We start from the raw sequence: 23,737 nt of genomic DNA on the forward strand, positions 1-23,737 counted from the left end.
ATCTAAAACAACAACAACAACAACAATAAAAACCACACAGAAATCTGAGACACAATGAAAAGACTATATCTATGAATAATAGGACTAAAGAAGAAGAAGAAACCCAGGTCACAGGCACAAAAAAATACTTTTAAAAACATTTAATGGTATCATAGAAGAAATTCTGCATGACACATAATAATCAAAATATTAATCATACAGAACAAAGAAAGACTATTAAAAGCTGCAAGGGGAAAAGACCAAGTAACATATACAGGCAGATCCATTAGGAATAGCACCAGGCTTTTCAGTGGAGACTCTAAAATCCAGAAGGACCAGGACAGATGCTCTACAAACTTTAAGAGATCACAGATGGCCCACCCAGACTACTATGCCCAGCAACTATCAATGACAATCAAGAAAGAAAACTATTCCATGCTAAAAGCAAATTTAAGTTGTATCTACCTACAAATTCAGCTCTACAAAAGTGACTAGAAGAAAAACTTCAGTCTGAAGAGGAAGCAGTAGCTCACACTATAACAACAAAATAACAGGAATCAATAATACTACTCATTGATAACTCTCAATATTTTTTTTCAGAGCTGAGGACTGAACCCAGGGCCTTGCACCTGCTAGGCAAGCACTCTACCACTGAGCTAAATCCCCAGTCCGATAATTCTCAATATTAATGGTCTCAATTCCCCTATTAAAAACACAGATTAAAATATCGGATTAGAAAACAGGACAGGAAGACCAAGAGGGCTAAGTCTGATGAAGCAAGACTTTGCTGATACACTCCTCCTAGACAAAGGGGTGGAGAGAGCGGCCCTTATTGGAGAAAACCACAGGGCTGACTGGACTACCCAATGTCTTCCAGCACTGTCTTTGCTATTTTTAAAAATTAATTGAACAAAAATTGAAGAGAAGTGGGTATGCGAAAGAAAGAAAGAAAGAAAGAAAGAAAGAAAGAAAGAAAGAAAGAAAGAATGAAAACAGGATTCATTTATCTGCTTTATCCAAGAAACATCAAGGATAGATAACACCTCAGGGTAAAAGGATGGAAAAGTACTCCAAGCAAATAAAACCAAGAAGTAAGCAGGTGTAACAATTTTCCAAACCAAAAACAATCAGAAGAGACACTGAAAGACACTACATACACATTAACACTAAATACTCACCAAAGAAAAGATTCAAGAAGAGGATATTATAATTCTAAACATTTATGTGGTAAACAGGGCACCCAAGTCTATTAAAAAAAAAAAAAACCACTACTGTAGACTACTATAGCTATAACTATACTGACCTTCAGACAGTAACAGTGGGGGACCTCAATACCCTGCTTTCACCAACAGACAGGGTGTCCAGACACTATTCAGAAAAATGCTTGAGTTAAATAATGTTATAAACCAATAGACCCAGCAGAGATTTACAGAGCATTTCACTCAAAACACAAAAGAATATACCTTGTTCTCAGAACTTTGTTGAACTTTCTGCACAAAGCACATCTCAACAACAACAGCAAAATAGCAATAACACTATGTACCACATCTGACAACCATGGAGTAAAGCTAAATATCACCAACAGCATCAACAACAGGAAGCTTACAAACTCATGGAAACTGAACAACGGACTGATGAATGAAAAATGGGTCATGACAGAAATTCAGAAAGGAATTGAAAACAGAACAATCTCAAACCTATGGGACAAAATTAAGGCAGATCTAAAAAGGCAAGTCCAAAGCACTAAACGCCTACATTATAAAGTAAAGTAAAACAAAATTTAAAAAAAATGGAAGAAATCTCATATTACCAACTTAACATTATACCTGAAAGCCCGAGAACAAAAAGAAGAAATCACACCCAAAAGGAGTAGATGACAGGAAATAATCAAACTCGGGGCTGAAATCAATAAAGCAGAAAACAATACACATAATCAATGAAACAAAAGATTAGTTATTTGAGAAAATCAGTAAGATGGATAAACCCCTAGAAAATTAACTAAAAGATAGAGAGAAGCTCTAAATTAATAAAATTATAAGCAAAAGGGAAGGCATAACAACAGACACCAAAGAAGTACAGAGAACCAAGTTAAAAAGTCTGTACTCGACCAAATTGGAAAACCTAAAAGAAATGAGTGCATTTCTTGATATATATATATATATATATATAAACCTATCCAAGTTACATCAAGATTGGATAAGTAATTTAAATAGACCCATAACACACAGTCAAATACAAGCAGAAATTAAAAGTTTTCCAACAAAACAACCAGGGCTAGTTGGATTCAGTGAAGAATTCACTGACCTCCAAAGAGGGTGTCTTTAAGTCAGTGTTCTATTGCTGTGAAGATGCACCCTCACTATGGCAGCGCTTATAAAGGAAAGCATTTAATTGGGGTTTACTTACAATTATAAAGGTTTAGTCCATTATCCTTATGGCAAGGAGCATGGCAGCAGGCAGGCAGACATGATAGCTGAAGAGTTCTACATCTGGATCTTAAGCTAGCAGGAAGAGAGAGAGAAAGCCAACCGGGCCTGGGTTGGGCTTCTGAGACTCCAAAGCCCACCCCCAATGGAACACTTCCTACAACAAGGCCACACCCACTCCAACAAAGCCACACCTACTCCAGCAAGGCCACACTTCCTAATCTCTATCAAGTAGCACCACTCCCTAATGATTAAGCATTCAAATATACAAGCCTATGGGGCCATTTGTACTCAAACCCCCTGCTCCCCCGCATTCCACTCTGGCCCCAGTAGGCTTGTAGCCATATCATAATGCAAAAATATACTGAGTTCAACTTCACAAGTCTCCATAGTCTATTACAGTTTCGACACTGCTTGAAAGTCCAAAGTTCAAAGTCTCTTCTGAGACTCATGCAGTCTCTTAATTGCAATACTCTGTAAAAGTCAAAGTCAAAAAGCAGATCACATGCTTCCAACATATGATGTCACAGAATATACATTACCATTCTAAAATGGAGCATAAGAGAGGAAACACTGGACCAAAGAAAGATCTAAAGCCAGCTAGGCAAACTCCAAACTCTACATCTCCACATCTTTTGTCAAAGCTCTCTTCAGATCTCCAATTCCTTTAAGCTTTGTTGACTACAACATACTTCTCTCTTGGGCTGTTCCACACCTTGCCAGCAGCTCTCCCATGGCTCTGACATCTCTAATACCTTAGGATCCCCAAGGCAACGCAGGCTTCATTTTTTGCAGCTTCATGCAATGGCCTCCATGCAGGGACACCCCTGACACTTGCCTGGTCTCACAGGCTTTCCTTAGTCATAGAGGGAGAGATCATATAACCACTTTCTTGGATCCTTGACTCTAAAGCCAGACCATGTGGCCAAAGCTGCCAAGTTCTGCTGCTTGCTGGGGCTAGACCATGGACCTCCTCGTTCAATTACATCTACATCTGCTTTCTGTTTTCAATGGTTTCCTTCACTGCTTAAGCTTTTCCCTCATTCCTTCTCACAAGCGGAAAGCTTAGCTGGAAGGGTCATGCCCTGAGGACACCAATCCCTTTATCCCATTTAGCACGAGGCTTTTCTTCCATCTGTTCATCTCCTTAGGCTCTAGCCTTATTACACTTCCTGGTGTCCCTTTTCTCCTCAAACTGTATATTTTTTTTATTTCTCTTTGTCTAGTTTGCTTCTTTTCATTAGAGATCTGCATAAGAGTGACCAATAAAATCCACAGGACACAGTCAATACTAGGCTGTCTGGAAATTTCTTCTGCCAATGCTATTAATTCAAAACTCTTCTATTTAGTTTTATGCTAATTTCTGGATAAGGGCAGAAAGCAGACACATTCTTTAGCATAATATCACACACCAAAAGAAATGTGGCCTCTAGGCCACTTACTAATATCTGTCACTTCTGAAACTTGTTGGACTAGACCATCACACTGCGCTCTCAGTACCACTGCCTTCCATGCTCCTACCATTGTGGCCCATTAAGCCCCACCTAAAGTATTCAACTACTATCCTAATCCAAAATCCTAAAGCCCACATTCTGACAACAAGCAGCATGATCGGACGGGTTACAGCAACACCCCAGTCCCTGGTACCAACTTCTGTCCTAGTCAGTGTTCTCTTGTTGTGAAGGGACACCATGACCATGGCAACTCTCATAAAGGAAAACATTTCATTGGGGTTTACGTAGAGTTATAAAGCTTTAGTCCATTATACTTATGACAGCAAGGAGCATGGCAGCAGACAGGCAGACTAGTAGCTGAGAGTTTTATAGACCAAGCTGGCCTCGAACTCATGGAGATCTGCTTGTCTCTGCCTCCCCATGTGTTTGGATTATAGGCGTGCACCACCACACCCAGTGCTTTCAACATTCTTATCTTCCAGTTTCCTGCAGTACAGTCCAATAAATTCTCAACAGTCAATGATTTTTTTTTTCCCATCCCAAAGTCCTGCCACCACCTTCCCACATTCATCACAGTAATACCCCACAATCTTGGTACCAATTAGCTTTTGTGAGGGTTACTATTGCTTTGATAAAAGTCCATGGTCAAAGCAATTTGGACAGGAGAGAATTTATTTGGCTTATACTGTCTTATCTCTGTTCATCATCCAGGTAAGTCAAGTCAGGAACTCAAACAGGACAGGAACCTGGAGGCAGGAACTGCAGAAGCCATGGAAGGTGCTGCTGACTGCCTCCCTCCTCAGAGCTTGCTTAGCCTATTTCATTATAGGACCCAGGACCACCAGCCCAGGGATAATGCCACCCACAAGGCACTTACCTACAGGCTTGCCGACAGCTCAGTGGTATAGAGGCATTTTCTCAATGAAGGTCACTGGCTCTCAGATGACTATAGCTTATGTCAAGCTGACACAAAACTAACCAGCATATACTCCTGGGGACTACACTCAAAGGACTCTAGGGCCTACTACAGAGACACTGGTCTATGTTCTGTGCTTCTCTATTTGTAATAGCCAGAAACTGGAAACAGTGTAGATGTCTACCAACAGGTGGCCAATGAAAATGTGATATAGTTACACAATAGAATATTAGCCATGTATTTTTTGAAAAAAAAAAAAAAACAAATCATGAAATTTGCAAGTAGATTAGTGGAGCTAGAAAAAAAAAATCATCCTGAGTGAAGTAACCCAGACCCCAAAAGAAAAAATGTGATATGTATTCTCTTAGATATGGATGTCAGCTTTTAAGCCTTCAATAGGCATGCTGCATGCCCTATAACCTAAGAGGTTAATTACCTACTGAGGAACTAGTGGGGAGGGGAAGATTTCCCAAGGGAGCGAAAATAGAATGAATAGCTAGGGAGAGATGAGGGAGACTGGACTGGGGGATTCACAGAACCAGGGAGGGAAGAAGGACAGACAGAAGGCAGTACAAGGAGGGGCAGCTAACATGAAGAGCCATTTGAGGGGCCATCATATGGAAAGCTACTCTAGCAGACGCGTCTTAAAATACACACATATATGAAAGAAATCTAAATGGAGCCACCAAATAACAGAGGAGAAAAAGCTCCAACTAGACATTCTGCACCACCAAGTAAAAGGCGTTAGGAATGGGCTATGTCTAATTGAGTTGTTAGCCAAAGTGGCTCCATGGACACTGAAGCTACTGTCAAGGCTACTGGCCGCTCTCCACAAACTGACGGTAAGGCCCTATTGCTGAAGACAGCACTTACATATCTCATCAGACATGGAGAAGTGGAGCTGTGCCTCACTAGAGCCTTCACCCCCACTGACTAGTGTTCCTGGTATCGGGAGGTACTCTACACACTACCAGAGAAGAAAGGCAAACACCAACCCAGATGGAAACCCTGTGATCTGCAATGGTGACCTGTCTGCATGATACCCTGGTGCAAGAGATGTGGGAGTAACCCACCACTATCTGATTAGATTTAGGGCTCTCTCCATGAGATGGAACCCACGCCTGTTACTGCTTGAGTAGCCAAGAACTTGAGACTAGATAGGCCAGGAACCTAGGAGGAAACCAAATAATACTATTCCACTGAAGGAATGCGGAAATAAAATTACTCCTAGCAACATTCTGCTATACCTATATATCCAGTGTCTATCTCAGCCATCATCACAGAAGCTTCCTCCAATTGTAGATGGGAACAAATAGAGTGGCACACAGTTGGACAATGTGCAAAGAGTGAGAGACCGTGGAACACTCAGTCCTAAATGGCATACCTTCACCAATCACCACACACACACACACATACACACACACACACACACACACACACACTCAGGGCTTGGGGAAACATGTGAAAGTGAGAGGGGAGGATTTTAAGAACCAGAGGGGATGACCCCAAGGCAACAGTGTCTGCACAGGTCTAAGTCAGGTGGGGTCCCAGCACTGAGAGAGGAAAGAGGACAGGAGATCACATCTCCAATTAAGAAGGAATCTTCAACTGACAACCTCTTGCAAAGGGAAAAACTCAGCTTTCTGCACTGTAGTCTCAATGATGTAAACCACACTTAATGGCAGGCCACATGCCCAGCAGCAGACAGCCACACAAAACAGACTCAGCGGTACTTTTGGAGATTATTTTTTGTCTTGTATTGTTTTAGCATTTTTTTCTTGTTGGTCTTTTGCTTGTATGTTATGGTTTATGGCTTTATGCTGGATCTGGGAGGAAATGAGGAAGGGAAAACTGTGATAGGGATATATTTACGAAAAAATCATTTCAATAAAAGAGGCTTTGATTACCACTAACACTTATTTTACACAGATACACCTCACCACACAGATCTGGTTATTAATTTTTTCAAAAACAAGACATTCGTATACACTGTGATCTGCCTTCCTTCCCTCAACCTGATGCTGATTCCACAACAGACTTCTGTGACACAGCAAAGCTTTTCTAGTTCCAGGTATTGTCATCATTGAACATCAGAAAGCATGGGTGGATAATTAATAATAATAATAATAATAATAATAATAATAATAATAATAATAATGAGACCACCTTCTCTTTGCAGATCCAAATGGTAGACTGTGCAGAGAGAATTGCTAGAATGCCCACACCCTCCTTCTTCTAGCATTTTCCTGTTTCAATTTGAATATTTAGATACAGTGAGAGAAGCTGGATGGCTCCACACGGAGGCTTTAATAGTACATACTTGTATTTACACCGTATATATGCTTAGCACCCCATAGTCCATTGTCATGTTAAATGTACAGAGCGTTATATGATAGTACAAAGCTTAGAAGCAGCTCCTCCTGTCCAGTGGTAAACTACTAATGACAGGGCTGCACTCACGATGACTGTCACCTCAAGTTTTATGACTACTGTCACTGCCTACAGTGAAGTGCCCAGCAAACAGATTGCGTCAACCACTAAATGTCCTATTTACACAAAATTACATGAAAAGCCATGGTCCTTCTGCTATACAAGTCTCTATTAAGCCTTATAGGCAACAGCAATACAAATATAGATTAAAATATCATTCATGTAAAACCAATGCTTAAGATGGTTAATAAATATATACATATATATAATCCAATTAGCTCCACAATGAGAAATATATTTCAGAAAGTCAGCGATAGTCAACATACTTTAAAAATGTACGCTACAGCTTTAAAAAATATGTGTGCCACATGCTATCATGCACTTGGTCAGACTCAGACATGAACTATCACGTCCTTTAGGGAATATGAACACCCATCACTGCCGATCGTTTAGAAGGTGAAGGATTCCGTTCTCTTAGCAAGGCCCGCTGTAGTCTGGCTGTCTCTCATGTTCATACATCTGGAAGATTCTGCAAGATCTGTCTCAGGGAAGCGCAGGCAACCACATGGGCATCTGATGGGAGATTAGCAAGTGCCTGGATCAACTTCTTCACTATGGTCTTCAGACACTGGTGAGCGGCATTCAAGTCTCTGTCAAACTGCTGTCCTTCGATCTGCAAAGCCAAGTGACTGCAGATGTTCCTGAACTCCACACTGTCCTGAAATGAGCAGCAAATGGGCAGAAACTTAGATTAGGAATGCAAACATTTGTGGTGCTTCCCTTGTCCAATGTCTAGATTTTTCTCAGACAAGTACCCTTTCCAGCGTTAGCCATGGGAGGGTAGTTTGACTAATGCTGATTCAATCCCACCCCCAGGTCCATGAGAGGACATCACAGCCAGTCAAGGGAACTGATCAGAGATGGCAGAATGACCATGCCCAGTCAAGCGATCTGGTCAGGGGCAGGTGACTGACCAATGCGATTGGTCCCCCCCATTGCTGGACCGGAAGAGAGATGCTCTCTTGGACTAGGATTACCTGGAAACACTTTGTAAGCTGTACAAAAAGGTGAAAATGAGGATGTCTCCCAAGCAAAAATAAAAGAGAGAGAATAAAAGCGGCTGACTCTAATGACCTTTCCTGACTATATGAAGCCAGCTATACTGGAACAGGAAGTGCTAGGATTTCCCATCTCCCTGAGTTAACGAATAGCCCTTTTAATTGAAACTAGCTGACACCAAGTTTCTGTTACTTGTTCCTAAAAGAGCTGTGACAAATATACAAATAGGCTGTGTTTTACTGCTTGGCATTTACCATGTTCATGAGTCCCTGTACAATGTACATGGCCTCCAGAAATGGCCAGCCTGAGCTACAAAGTGAGATTCCCATCTCAAAATATTTTAAAAACCCAAACTGATAGATTATGCAACAAAATAAATCATTCAGCATATGCTATGCACATGGAGAAGACTAGTGTAAACCGATGGAAATAATCAGACAGAAGTTATTCTCAAATACATTTGGAATATTTGTGGAGTCTGATGCCAGCATGTCATCACAAATCATATCTTTAAAAGATCAGGAAGTCTGTGTCATACAAAAATCACAGCGTAAGCAGGGAGAACTCAGTGAGGCAATTTATCTTCCCAAGCACAAATGACTTTAAAAACCGCTTCCAAGTGATTCATAGGTCTATGGGAAAAAAAAAATGAGCTTTGAGAATACTCTACACACACAGAAATATTGTATCAACATTTGTGGAAAGCAGAAAGATGTGCAGACTTAAATATCTATTTGCGTAAGGGAAAATGAGTGAAAGTTACTAAGCAAAGAATTAAATCCAATAGCTTAGGAAAAGAAAAAGTATAAAATGTTCTTCCCCATCACCTCCCCCAATTCCCTAACAATAGAAAAAAGGATTAATAGTTAATGGAAGGTTGGGGATTAGGTGTTCTGAATGAGGACTGCCCCACAGACTCATATACTTGAACGCTTGGTTCCTAGTTGGTTGAACCGTTTGGGAAGGATGGAGAGGTTGGCCTTGTTGGAGTGTGTCACTGGGGGTGGGCTCTAAGGTTTCAAAAGCTCTTGTTCTCTCTGCCTCATCATTGCTGTCACACTATGTGAGCTCCCAGCCACTGCTCTAGCACCATGCCTGTCTGCCTGCTGCCATGCTCCCCGCCATGATAGTCATGGATTCACCCTCTGAAGCAGTAAGCCTCCAACAAACTCTCTCTTCTGTAAGTTTCCTTGGCCAACATGGCTCTAAGTCACTAAGACAGTGAGGGGACAATATTTCTTCCTAATTCTGGCTAGAAGAGGAAACTATTTCCCCCGCAAAAGAAAATGTTGTCTGGCCAGGCGTAGTGGCGCATGCCTTTAATCCCAGCACTTCGGAGGCAGAGGCAGGCGGATCACTGTGAGTTCGAGGCCAGCCTGGTCTACAAAGTGAGTCTAGGACAGCCAAGGCTACACAGAGAAACCCTGTCTTGAAAAAAAAGACAGAAAGAAAGAGAAAGAGAGAGAGAAAAAGAAAGAAAAAAAGAAAGAAAGAAAGAAAGAAAGAAAGAAAGAAAGAAAGAAAAGAAAGAAAGAAAGAAAGAAAGAAAGAAAGAAAGAAAGAAAAAGAAAAGACAATGTTGTCACTTGAGTAAAAAGGACTTGGGTTTCCACTAATCTTTCAGCATTTCCTAGGAAACAAAACAAGTATAATTTACTTCCGTGCAGCAGTGTGAAAGCCTAGAGCTGAGGCAGGAGCATGTACTGTTGTTGCTGGATGCTAGTATGCCCAGACACAGAACTTGGCTTAACCTTCTCTGCCCAGCATTCTTGCCTTCCTGCCTTCAAGTGTTTCTCACCTCTGTTCAGAAGGGGTCAGAGTCTCCCAAGATCATCTTCCCACAGTCGTTGGGGCAACCTCTACTGAAGAATCCTATTGCTTGGTCTGAGACAGTCACTAGGGACTGTTTCCCCCAAAGCCACATCAAGGGAAACTGTGTGCTTGCTCTACAGAAGGAATCCAATCTAAGCACAGAGTCAAAGAGTGAAAAGGCGTGCCATGGGAGCAGTGAGACAGACCTGTGCTGACACGTGCCTGTTCATGCCTAACCAAGATTAAAACGCCTTGAGAAGCAAACCCATGGGCCTGAAACCTGAAATTGATTTCACATTTACTTATGTAAACACTCAAATAAGGCATCTTTGTGGAAAATTGTGAAAAGTTTGCAGCTGGTTCCTGACGGCCTGGGCAAAGTGCAGACTTCTGGTGAATTTTGCAAGTTCTCTTTATTTCATTATCCTAGAACAACTTTTCCTTTTAACCCTTTCTAAAACACGGTAACAGTCAAAGCAAACAAACTATTAAGAGTTGGCTTTCAGTGTGACTCTTACTCCAGGGGAGGAAGAAATAAAACAGGTGGTTTCTTTTCTTCCTTTCTAGAAGGGCTGAATGGCAACTGTAAACACACCAATCATTGTCTCCAGTCAACCCAGCATTGCTCTTGCTGGGGAAGACTGAATCCCCTGACATGAGGTCAAGGCTCATTAAATGCTCTGTCGCTTTCAATAGGAACACACATGATCAATACTGGCCATGATCTCACTCCATTCAATGACAAACCATACTTTTCTGTGGCTGGTATATAGGAAGTCCAAGATGCTCCCAGACATAATTCAGTGGGCTACAATGCTTTGAGCACTTTGCCAGGGGTAGAACTACATAGCTGGGCAACTGAAAGCAGTTCGAGGAGCCTCTAAAGCATTCTGTAATTTCAGATTCTGTCTATGAAATGTATTGATGGCTACAGTGGCCCAAACTGAAGGCAGCGCTGACCTTTTTAAGTGCATTGAAATTGCCCTCCCATGTCTTAACTAATCTACTGGGCTACCAGTCTAAGCCTGTTTAACTCAGCTAATAAGGGAGCAATTTTATTTTAAATGGGCATCAAGCTATGTTACTTTACTACACTAAACTCTCTAACTCTAAAGAGTTGATAATCCAGCGAGGAGATTGGGCATAAGAATCATCTGCCCAAACATGCAATGAAAACTAATAAGTATGGAGAGGAGGAAGCCCTAAATGAGCATAGCCTGTGGGGAGGTCTCTCAAGGCCTTGGGCCATTGGGACAATTGGCAAAGCCATTACCCACAAGGACCAAGGTCTTGGTGCCTAGCAAAGCTCTCCTAGGGAGCCTGTATATGTGAGTGTTTATGGACCACCAGTCAGTGTATGCAAAGCCTGTCAACTGTGATAATTTTTTTTTTTTTTTTTTTTTTTTTTTTTTTTGGCCTGAGACTGCTTGCCTACAGAGATGGGACTAGCTAACTCCTCCCCCATGCTGTACTTAACACACATGCTGAGGTTCCAAATTGAGACAGTATTGTTAGTATGTGGAAGAACCCCAGCTGACCACAGTTTCATTTTATGTGTATCTCTATAACTTTTTGTCACTCTCCCACTGATCCTAAGCAGGGCTATATGACCCATGGGACATGGCAGCATTCCATAGGACCATCACAAAGACAGACTCTTCTTGAAGAACAGAGTTTCACATGCTTAGAATAGATGCACCAACCCTACAAAAATGGGTGGATCCTTCCTACCAAGTGCCCCATGTGTTACTGTCAAAAATTCACACATAAATACCAGAGAAACCAATGCTATTACAATTAAATTACTTGAAGGAGATTACAGTTTCATTTATTTATCACTATTGTAAGTGTGTATACGATGAGAGTGTGCTTGTGTACACACACTAAGGTTCACTCACATGTGACACGCTATCGTGCACATTACACAGACGATATGTGGATGGTGGGGCAGCAACTTTTGGAAATTTGGTCTCTCCTTCTACCATGAGTTCTGGGAATTAAACTAAAATCATCAGACTTGCATGCCAGAGGCTTTTACCCACTAAGCCATCTCTCCAGTCTACCACTATTTTTAAAATAACTGTGTGGGGTTTTGTTGTTGTTGTTGTTGTTTCTATTTTCAGCAGAACTCTGTCCTGTAATAGGTAAAACAGTTTCCTTCTCCAAAGATGACAGCATCCTAAGTCCCAGCACTGTAAACATGTCACTCAGCGTGGCCTTTGTACATATCAGGCTGCGCTTCCCTCTGAGCAGGAGGAGCCCATTGTCTCAAGAGCAACGCAATCGCCATCAACACCCCTGGTTCTGCCATTTGATAGGTCACCCTCAGGCAGTCCATTTTATCCATGGAAAACACATTTTTCTCATCTGTAAAATGAAATTAATAATAGCTGGCATAGAGAATTGTCTGTAGTGTGCAAAGCCACCCCTGCTAATCAGTGGCCTGCCCAGGGCATTCTCCCCTCCTGGTCAGCTCTGTTCTCTCATTCAGAAAAAGGGGGTCTCTTAGGAACACTGTTGCTCTGAGACTTTCTTGCATCGCATATTGTGTTTATTAATAATGAATGTCCTGAAATGTTTAAACAGTACTTTTAAAAGCATTACAATGAATATGTCTTCAAGTTATTTGTACCCGCAATGCCCATAAAAGGGAGAAGTTAAATCCTTTTCCAAATCTTATTGAAAATAAACATTCCCTTCAGAGCCAAAGGCTTGAAGACAGGAGACATCTGCCAGCAGGAAACAGCTTCGGGATTTGTTTTCTGAAAGCAGCATTGATGGGCAATAAATCCAGAAACCCCGTGTGATGTCACAGGCTCTTAATGTAGATGCTACTTAAATAATGTACAAGCAGGTATGGATACCTGGTTGTATGTGTGTGCAGATATGTGTGGAGGACAGTGATTGATGTCGGGTGTCTTTCTCAATCACTGTGTGCATGGAGGGGTGCCTCTATCATGTGTGTGTGTGTGTGTGTGTGTGTTTGCTCATGTGCATGTGTGCATGTGTGTCTGTACTCGTGCACACATGGAGGCCAGAGGTTACCATCAGATGTCTTCCTTCAGTTGCTCTTCACCTTTATTTGGAGGGGACAAGGCCTCTTGGTGAACCCGAAGCCCACCAGTTTGGCTGGACTGGCAAGGCCAAAGGACTTCAGGCTGTCCCCTCTCACCTGAGTGCTGGCCTTATAGGCCCATGCCATGCTACCTGGGTTCTGGAGATGTGAGCTCAGTTCTTCCTCGTGCCTGCAGTGCAAGTTCCTGACTGGACTGTCTGCCTAGCCCTCTACCTTCAAAAAAGACACATATTTTACATGTATGACTATCTGGTCGGCATATATGTCTGTATACCATGTATATGCAGGTCAGAAGAGGTTGTCAGACACCCTGGAACTGGAATTATAGATGGTTGTGCTGTCCTACGGGTGATGGGAATCAAACTCAAGTCCTCTGGGAGAGTGGCCGGTGCTCTTAGCCTCTGAGCTGTCTCTCTATCGCCAGCACTCTCATTCTTTTTGGGGGAAAGGCCTCTTACTGATGCTGGAGCTCGTTGTTTCAGTTAGACTAGCTGCCTGGCAAGCTTCATAGATGATTCTGTTTCTGCTTCTCAGTATGGAACTGCAGACACAAACTACAATTGTTTACATGGGATGGAAGTCAGAGCCTCAGTCACTTCAAGCCCCAACGGTGATTTTTTTTTTTTTTTTTTTTTTTTTTTTTTTACTTGCCAGGTCACCTCTTACCGGTCTGTGTAACTTTGGTTGGCAACTTGCTGATGTCAGCGTTAAGTAGCACTCTTTTCAAAATGGTCACATCCCAAGCTATAGTTCCAATGGCCTCACTAACATCTTTCTTCCTGTTTTCCCCAAATCCCTTCCTAACAGAATCTACAGAAAGCAGGAAAGACAAGGAGAAAGGCAGAGAGGGTGGCAAAGGAAATTGATGAGGGGACCGTGACTCAGAGACAAAGACACACAGAGGCAAAGAGAAGAAAAAAATAAGCCTTCCCTGGGTTTCTTGGGGAGCACCTTGCCCTTAAACATCTGCCTAGCATCACACCAGCTCCTCCTCTGCAGCCAAGGGCAGGGATAACAATGAACATGACCCCAGACCCATTAGGATTCTCCACTGCACAGATATCACTGAAACGGGGATGGTATTTTCTGCGTAGAGGAAGAGTGTGGACAATTGGGACCTGACCCAATCTCACCTGGCTCATCAGCATCTGACTTGAGTCCAAGGCTACTCTCAAACAGATAAGTAGCTGTGTATCAGTGGAAAAACCCAGTGGAGAGCCAGAGTATGTGCGAATCGCCAAAAAAAAGCCCATCATTGATGAGAGAAAATTAAGCATTTTCACTTGTGGAGATTATGATGAAGCCCCTCCCTCGCGCTTTGTTTTGGCTTGGACTTTGGGGATAGCACCATTTTCAGTGGGATTGAAAAGTGCTTTTGCGATGACTACCAACGAGACTGAAGTGTGTTCATGGCAATCAAACCCTACAAAGTTCCTGTCCAGGAGCCAAGCAGAGCTGTCTTAAAGCTTTTCTCGTGTCTTTCCCCAAAAATGCATTTCAGAAAGCTTTCATGCCCCGACTTTCATGTTATTTCCATTATAAAGTATTATCAAACTATAAATAAAATAGACATCGGGCCACAAAAGCATAATTCTATCTCAAATAACAAGCAGTCCCCTTAGCTGTGGCCACTGACAACCATGAATTTTTATTTGTTTGGTAGTAATGTTCATAATGTGTGTGTGTGTGAGCATGGGAGCTTGCATGTGTGTGTGTGTGTGTGTGAGCATGGGAGCTTGCATGTGTGTGTGTGTGCGCACGCGTGCGTGTGTGTGTGTGCGTGCACATGGGCACACACTAGCACACTGTAGCCAGAGATCAATACCAGGTGCCTTTGTGGAGGGATAGACCAACCTGAGGCATTGCCTGAGGCCCCAATATGTGGAGAAGATACATAGCATCTTCTTTAAACCAGAACCAGTAATAGCCTGTGGCCAGGGCTTCTAGAGCTTTTCCTTGAGGCCATGATGTATGGAGAAAGTACAGCGCCTTCTCTAAAACCAGGAATATACTTGGCAGAGCAAGAGACAGCCTGGGATCAAGGCATTGTGGAAGCTGTACTTCTTAATAAATTTGGTTGGCATATGGCATAGCTTGAGCAAGACCTCCTAAGCCCAGATTTCTTATCTTCTTTCTCTTCTCGTCTCCTGGCCCTCCACTTGAAGACCCTCTCTATTGAAGAAAGATATGCTGGTCCAGATCAGTTTTACTCAACCACTCTCTCCACTTTTTCCCTGGTAGAGTCCCCCCCACCGAACCTGGAGCTCACCAAATTGTCTAGACTGGCTGGACATCAAGCCCCAGGGACTCTCACACTTCCATCTGCCCAGCGCTGGGATTAGTGACACACACCACCACACTGTGTGCCCTGGGGGAATCAAGGCTGGCCACCGACACTTGCAGAGCAGATACTATACAAGGTGAGCCATCTTCCCACACTTAGTTTCCTAACTTTTGAACATTTATTGATTTTTAGTTTACATATATGAGTGTTTGACTGGGCGTGCCATGCCTGGCTGTGCCATGTATGTGCCTGGCACAAGAACAAGGTGTCAGATCCCCCTTGAACCTGACCTCACAGATGGTTGTGAGCTACCTGATGTAAGTACTGGAAATCAAAGCTAGTACTCTGCAAGAGCAGCCAGTGCTCTTAACCGCTGAGCAATCTTGTATCGGGACCCCAGACTTTAGTAGAACCCCAAAGCTGAACACAACTGACACCATGTTGGAAGTCACATTCAGGGTTTGGAACCCATCATGTAGGAGGGCCGTCTGCCAAGACCAGAACCAAGACCTAACCTATCAAAGTCCATAGTTCGGGGAAAGTCCCTAAACATACTAACCTTGTTTTTCCAATTCTGGAGTTCTGCTTCTGGCTAACTGAGATGTGTCAACAGAGGATGTCGGCTTTGTGCTTAAAAGTTAACACTGAGAAAGGCTAGGGACTGCACTCAGGCCATGAGCACCCTGTGTAGTCACTGGCTGGCTAACAAAGGCTTTCTATTAGCTTGAAGCCATGTCCAAGTGATCGTCTCTGGTAGATTACCCCACAACAATCTCTCCAGTATCCAAGGTTTATAATTTAAGACACTATTCCCAAACCTGTAGAAGCCAGTTCCCCTAACCATGAATGGGGTAGTGTCTTCTTTGAACAGCTGGTCGTCACACTTATTGAGTGTAAGGAACATAAGTATAAGAGTAAGGCCAAGGTTAGCAGTGTGGGGGCTGCTGGTCTCACTCTGGAAAGTGAGATACTAACACGAGCTAGTGAGTGTGACAGAGAGAGTGTTACTCTCATGAACTTATTGACCTTTATGAGTTCACAGGAAAGGTTAGCCAGCTATGGCAGGAAGCTCTGTCTCTGAAAGTTGGCATCAGCTTGTCTTTCTGCAGCCTTCTTTAGATGTTGCTCTCGGAAACTAAACGTTTTTAACTCTTGAAGACTGGTAAAACTCAGGGTCACTTCAAAACTGGCTTGGTCATCTTTTCAGCAGTTCAGATTGGTTGCCTTCTGGTGTCCTGGACATGTCTATGTTCCCTCTGGGGACAAATGTCTGTCATATTCTTGCTGTTACCATTGGCTTGATAATGATTTCCTGCGTTTCGCCAATGCTCGGTGCTTTTGGTCACCCTATAAGGTGGCCTTTAGGGAAGGACACGTGGACCACCCAGCATGACAGACTGAATACCTGGAAACTTCCTACATTGAAGCTCTGGCCCTCAGTGTGATTGCCTGTAACACAGGGCCTGTGGGAAGGTAAGCAAGAAGAAAAGAGATCACAAGCAAGGAGAAATGAGGTACTACCTTCACACATGCACATGCACACGCACACACTCACATCTAAATGGGTGGGGGCTGCTCATGAGATCTCAAATTCACTGTGCAGCCAAGGAAGACCTTGAATTTCTGTTCACCCAGTCTCTATCTCTCAATGTACTACTGTAGGCCTTGTTTTACATAGGGCTAAGGATTGAACTTCGTATACTCTAGATAGTGTCTCTATCAAATGCACTATGTCCCCAGTCCTCTCACCTAAGAAGATTCTGGAAGTACTCTCTCTCTCTCTTCCTCTTCCCCTTTTCTGAAGGCAATATGAAGACCCTGAGAGGTGCCTTTGGAGCCAGACAGAAGAACTCACAAGAACTGAATTCGTCAAGGGCCTTGATTCTGGATGCCCAGCCGTTGAAGAATGAGAAAATGAACGTCTGTTGTTGAAGCAGTTTTGTTACAGCAGCTGAACTGACCAACACACCCAGTCTACAATGTGACTACAACAGCCTGGATAAGATGCAAGACATGACACGCAGATGCTCAGCTCTAGCCTTGTCTACCACAGACTCTCAAGTAGGACATTTATTTTAGTTCATAATATCCACATGGCCTGGCCTGTGATATAATCAAACCACACTGACTCCTACCATACCCAGTCTTCCTCAAAGCCCTGCAGTTGCCAGAGCCTGTTTTCCTCCTGTAATAAATATTTCCCAAGCTAGTTACCTGTACCAATTTTGGCAAGACTCGAAACTATTAAACATCACTCATCCACCACAAAGAAGCTCACTGAATGTTTCCTTTAATATGTTGGAAATTTTCTAAATATTCAAAGAGAATACCAAATGTAAGTTTATTTACTTAAAGAAAAAATATGCACATAGCTCGGCTGCCTTGTCTGGCCTCAGCGGGAGAGATGTGCCTAGTCCTGCTATGACTTGATATGCCAGAGAGGGGTGGTACCTATGAGGGGCCTCCCCTTCTCTGTAGATAAAGGCATGGGGGAGTGGGGAAGAGGGTGTGAGGGGAGAGACTGAGAGGAGAAGAGGGAAGGGGCCTTGATCAAGCTGTAAAGTGAATAAAAGAAGAAAAAATAAATAAAAGTTTTAAAAAGAGAGAGAAGTATGCTTAATAGAGAGGAAAATGCCTGTTACTGCTAAGGTGAGGATGGCTCTGCTTTCACACCTCACACCATCGCTCTTCCTAAACCTTCAACAATGACACCTATCGGTAGTACTAATGGAGCCAAGGCATAAAGCCAAGCTGAATTCTATACAGAGGAAACTTCTTGAAAATCCACTTAGTTATCTGTCCTAACTGTATGTTTATCAACAACCCTGGAAATGCAAACAGTTTTCATAAGTCAGAGTCATCCAGAGATCTAAAAACAACAACAACAACAATAATAATAATAATAATAATAATAATAATGGTAGTAGTAGTTTATGAGCTATCAGCTTGTTAACAGCAACAATAGCAACAGCTTTCCACAGGAAGCTATAGCCAGACTTTTACCACTTCGTGGTTTCCTCTTTCTTTTACCTTTCTCCACCTCTTTTCTTCTTCCCTCTCAACCCCTTAACACTAGATTCAAGAGAAAAAATGATAGAGAGGAAAGGAAAGAGATCCCTGAATAAAGTCAGAGGCCAGAAAGGAGCGACATTATCATTAGACTACTTTCTGCTGATTAGGGGTGTCAAGCTCCTTGGGCCAAGTTTGATCTTCACCATCAGAATATATAATTTCTTCTTGTTGTTGTTTCTTCTTTGTGCATGGCACTACTTAACAAACCACAACCCAACAACCAACCGACAACCCGCTCCACCCTAGCATTTATATCCCCTCTGACAAGTCAGCAGAAATTATGTGCCGCTGACAAAACCATGCCTCTGCCAGAGCACGGGGCAAATCCTAGGCAGCTGCTACAAAGCAGCCCCATGTCTCCATGCTTGGGATTAAAACAAAAACATATAATATTTCTGTGGTTTTTAAAGAAACCTTTATTCGAGAATTGTCACTACTTAGGAAGCTACCAACTAAGACGGTGCTGCGCCAGCCACCCTTTAGATCAGGCAGCATTAGCTCTCTTAATAAAAGAGGCTGGGGACATAGGAGGGTGAAGGAACTCATAGAGCTAGAGCCGGAAGGTGTAGAGCACTCTGTAAAGCTCCTGGGACTAAGTGGTGGATTGACACCAAGGCATAGTCCCTAGTACTGCCATCTGAGCCTTGGCCTTAGCTTTAGTCTCCCTGCTACCGTGTGTGTCAAGCAACCCCATCAATGAGACCTGGCACTGAGGAACTTCTCGCGCACGATCTCATTTCCATGAGCACTACCTTCCTGAGTTCATATTGTATAGCAAACAAGCCTTGTGACCTCTAAGGAATCTCCATCCAAACAGTTTGACTCAACAGTATTGACGAAGCCAAGCACAGCAGCTCCAGGGGAATGCAGCCCTCTCTAGTCTCACTGCGTGATCACACTTGCTTAGAAGCCAAACGGAGACAGCCCTTTCCTCCAAACAACAAGCCAAGCAAAGCCTCTGGCTGGCCCTGCCCCTCTCACTTCCAGTAGCCAGACTGTCCTCAGTCCCTGAACCACATCACTCCCGCACAGGTGAGCCGCAGACTAGCAGTGAGAAGACCAAGGCCCCTCTTCCCATGAGCACCCTGCGTACTTGTAGAAAGTTACAGCAACCCAACAGAAAGCTGCAAACTTGCTGGAGAAACAGAAGAAAAGGACTCTGACTCCAATGGAAGGAGAAGGTGACAAAGCCTTGAGCATCCCTGTGGACTGAGGGATTGGCAGAGAGGTGGCAGAAAACACAGTTGGGGCCCCTATTCAAGGCTGCATTGTGCCCCAGGTTTAGTTACCTGCTGTCAACTACAGGATGAAAATATTATATACCAATTGGCAGAAGTAAACAATGTATACATTTTAAATTAGGTCCAGTCCTAAACAGTGTGATGCACTCTTTCAGTGTCCCCTTGCACCTTGCCCAGGATAGCAATCAGCCCTTTGCCCAGGCTCCAAGTTGGATACTCTTCCCACCTATTAGTTACTTTTTAGCCAGCATGGTTACTATATTGACAGAGCTTGCCTTCAAGGGGCCCTTATGTAGGGGCCTAGGGCTAATTCATGAGGCCCCTGCCACTCACCTTATCACACCCAGGCATTGCTTTGTCCCAGGTCAACACAGGGGTGAATGCAGTACAATGAAGATGATTGATCATTGTATATTGTTATTAACTGTTCTGGTTTATACATGATTATTGTAGATAATCTCCTACTTACCTACTTTATAAATTAAACTCAATTATAATGTATTACAGAAAGACACAGAGTGTATACCATAGGGCTGAGCACTCTTCTCTGTTGAATGCGTAACGTGAGACAAGTGAAAGATTTGCTTCAGTGGTACAAGAGAGAATCCGTGGCAGGGAAACGTTTATTTGTTTGAGATGGTAAGAAAGATGAGTGGAAGAACTAGGGAAATGGCTCAACCAGTGCAGTGCTTTTTGGGCAAGCATAAGAACTTGAGTTCAGATCCTCAGCACCCACGTTTTTAAAAATGTGAGTAATAACACCCCTCCCCGGTACCTGTGCTGAGGGAACAGGGACAAGAAGGTCCTCGAGGCTTACCCGTCAGCCAATCTAGCCAAACTAGTGAGCTTCAGGCTCAGTGAGAGACCCTGTCTCAAAAAATAAGGTAGAGAGCAATTGAGGAAGACACCTGACATTGATCTGTGATCTCCATACCTGCACACAAGCATGCAAATGCACGCACACACACACACACACACACACACACACACACACACACACACACAGTAGTTAATAGGGAAATGACGATATTTGCATCTATTGACTTCAATTTTCCCAGAAGATGAATAAGATTTAGGTGAAGACTCCTGGAAAGGGGTGGAACGTACTTAGGACCTAACGTCAACTAGAAAAGTCTAAAAGATTACTAAATAGGGGTGACCACGGCACTGAACAAAACGCCACAGTCTTAGTGCCAACAGCATTTGGGTTCCTGTTCAAACCGCCTCAAAACATCACCACTGACCTGACTCGCACTGAAGTTCAGCTGTCTGGGCTTGACCTGTCTCGCATTCTGTGGTTATACAGCAACCATGCGGGTCTTTCACCTGCCCACTCCTCCTAAGCGTCCAGACTCATTTGTCCTTCTCCTAAATTGAACTCCATGCAGCTGCCAGACGACTGTCAATGCTTACGGTCTGACTCACACAGTCATAGTGACCCCGAAACAGCTAATACACGTGTATTTTTTTTTAACATGTTTCTAATGTTACATAACACTTGAAATCGTATCCGTCCTAAGACACATTGTTTCATATCTTAAAATCAATGAAATTAATATATAACTCACAACATTATGTCATACATTGGCGGAAGTTAATTTATTTTTCTCATGGGGGAGGGGAAGGGAAAGAGAGAGAGAGAGAGAGAGAGAGAGAGAGAGAGTGTCAGAGTCAGAGACAGAGAGACGGAGAGGCAGAAACAGCGAGACACACAGAGAGAGAACCCTATCTTGGACATTTCTTGGTGATGTTCAATTTGACATTTTTACAGCATGTTATATGCCACTTAATATACTGCATATTTTCTAAGCTCTGGCTTGTGGAGCAAGAATAGCATCCACCCTCAAGGGACTCATGAAGCTCTCCTCAACACCCGCCCCCTCTAGCCTCCTCACTGGATGGACAGGACGGTGCTCCTGGCCACAACTTGAGAGCCAGCAGGTCTCAAAAAGTTGTGGCCTTAAGACTTTGCCCTAGTTTGCTTGCTGTTGCTGTGATAAAGACAATAACCAAAAACAACTCGAGGAGGAACGGGTTCATTTCCCTCTACAGTTTATAGCCCTTCGTGAAGGAATCAGGGCGGGAACTCCAGGCAGGAGCTGAAAAAAGAGGGCATGGAGGAACCATGGTTCCTAGCTTGCTCCCTAGGACTTGTTCAGCTGCCCGGGAGTAGCACTGCCCAGTTGGGTGTGAGTTCTCCGCCCCCACTCCCTTCTCACATCAATCATTAATCAAGAAAATGCCCCAGCACACTTGCCTACAGGCGATCTGTTGGAGGTATTTTCTCAATTGAAGTTCCCTCTTCTCTGCCGACCCTAGCTGTGTCAAGTTAATCAAATCTAACCAGCACAGTCAATGAAATTAGTCAATGGCAAGACCAGGACTGGACCCCCAAAACCCTAGACTCCAACTCTGCCAGTACCAGCTAGCTGACTCAGCAGGAATCCCTGCTACTATTAGCAAGCCTGTCAACACCAGAGACCACCTACCCTCCGCCCACCCCACCTTATGAGGGTTTAGGTTGACTCTGTCCGGTCTCTGTGCTCTGTAGGGAATTGGATTTATGCAAAAATAATTGTGATTCACGAGTGTGAAGGAATTTGAAATAAACAAAGAGGGTGTTATATATGCAACCAGGGACTTAAAGTGTACTTAAAGCTTTGAAGGAGGATTGTAAGCTTGGAGGAGGGGGTGGAGGGGGGGCGCAGCTGACCTCCACAGGTAGAAAAAGGTTTCATGTGAAAGTTAGGTCTTACAAGGCTTCCTCTTATTCACGCTCCCACACACACACCTGCCCCCACCCCACCCCACTCCACCGTACAGGCGTGCTGTTCTTGCCCAGGTGTAGTTCCACAGTCTGGCAGAGCCCAGGTGATTGGTTCTCAAGCTCTCTGTCCCACACGCTCCATCCTCAGTGTGTATTTCCTTTTGCCCCCTTCCTCGTCCACGGCAGGTTGACCACACCCTGCTCCGACTCCTATGGCCCCATTCATTTCATCCAGGCACTGCAGGCCAGGGGGAAGGCAAAGAAGACTCACCTTTAGGTGGATGGGGAAGGGCCGCTCGTGCTGGAGAGGCCCAAGCAGAGTCTGCTCTACGCTGACCAGCTCCGAGGTCGAGTCCACCACGCGAGCCAACGCGCTGCGCATTGCCATCCGCGCCAGGGTACAGGGCCCTCGGTCCCGGGGGAAGGGCAGCAGCTCAGCGCCTCCCTCGGCGCCTCGCAGCCCGCCTGCCTCGGGGGAGCCCCGCGTCCCGGTGTTCCCGCGCCCCAACCCCCTCCGGGTCCGCATCTGGCCTGAGCGGCGAGCCGGGGTGATGGGCACGTGGTCCAGACCGCGTGGGTTCCCGGGGGCGCTGGGACCGTCACCCCAGCCCCACTCCTGCTGTAGCAGCTGCAGTGTCTGCAAAGCCACCATTTGGTGGCTGATGGAAGCCACTAAGGGCGCAGGGCTGGCCATGGCCGGCTGGCAGCTGGGCGCTGGCGAGGAGGTAGAGCGCAAGCGAAGGAGCCTGCTGAAGGCGTTCGGGTCGCGGGGTCACATTTTTCTAACTCCTGGCTCTTCCCCTGGACTCCACATCCCTCAGCGTGTGTGGCCCGCCCCGCCCCCGGCCCGCAGGTGGTGACCCTCACTGGCCCCTGCATTCACTTCCAGGCAGAACGGGCTCAAAATGACCCAAAGCTCCCTGAAGCCTATTCGGTGAGCGCTTGAACATCAGCCAGATGCTGAGCTCTGGTTCTTCCGCCTCTCGGGGCTTTGGTGGGGAACCGCGCTGCTTAGTGCGGATGTATCTATCTATCCCCAGATACCCCGCCCCCTTCCCTGAAGGACGCCAGCAAAGGACCGCTTAAGGCAGGGAAGGCCCTAGTTCTAGGGTGTCAAAACCCCACCCAGGGAACCAACGTGCCCAGAGCTTCAGCCAAACAGACAAGGACACTGGTGAATTTCCCTTGAGGCATTTCAGAAAGTCCTTGAAATAGCCTTCA

General features: G+C 44.3%; 1 protein-coding gene and 1 non-coding gene across 2 annotated transcripts; one reads left to right on the forward strand and one right to left on the reverse strand.

Annotated features, from left to right (window-relative positions):
• The first annotated feature begins 723 nt into the window (after positions 1 to 723).
• On the forward strand, positions 724 to 851 carry LOC127202450 (small Cajal body-specific RNA 4). The gene has a single exon (XR_007832326.1). It is a non-coding gene; the product is annotated as a small Cajal body-specific RNA 4 (non-coding RNA).
• A 6,803-nt stretch (positions 852 to 7,654) lies between these two features.
• Dleu7 (deleted in lymphocytic leukemia 7) lies at positions 7,655 to 23,509 on the reverse strand. Its single transcript, XM_051160668.1, has 2 exons — positions 22,788 to 23,509; positions 7,655 to 7,923 (listed from the first exon to the last, which is right to left on the reverse strand). Exons 1-2 carry the CDS (start codon positions 23,208 to 23,210, stop codon positions 7,717 to 7,719), a joined length of 630 nt encoding a protein of 209 aa, XP_051016625.1. The 5' UTR covers positions 23,211 to 23,509; the 3' UTR covers positions 7,655 to 7,716.
• Between the last annotated feature and the right edge of the window lie 228 nt (positions 23,510 to 23,737).

This window comes from Acomys russatus, chromosome 18, assembly GCF_903995435.1.
Source record: "Acomys russatus chromosome 18, mAcoRus1.1, whole genome shotgun sequence".
NCBI lineage: Eukaryota > Metazoa > Chordata > Mammalia > Rodentia > Muridae > Acomys > Acomys russatus.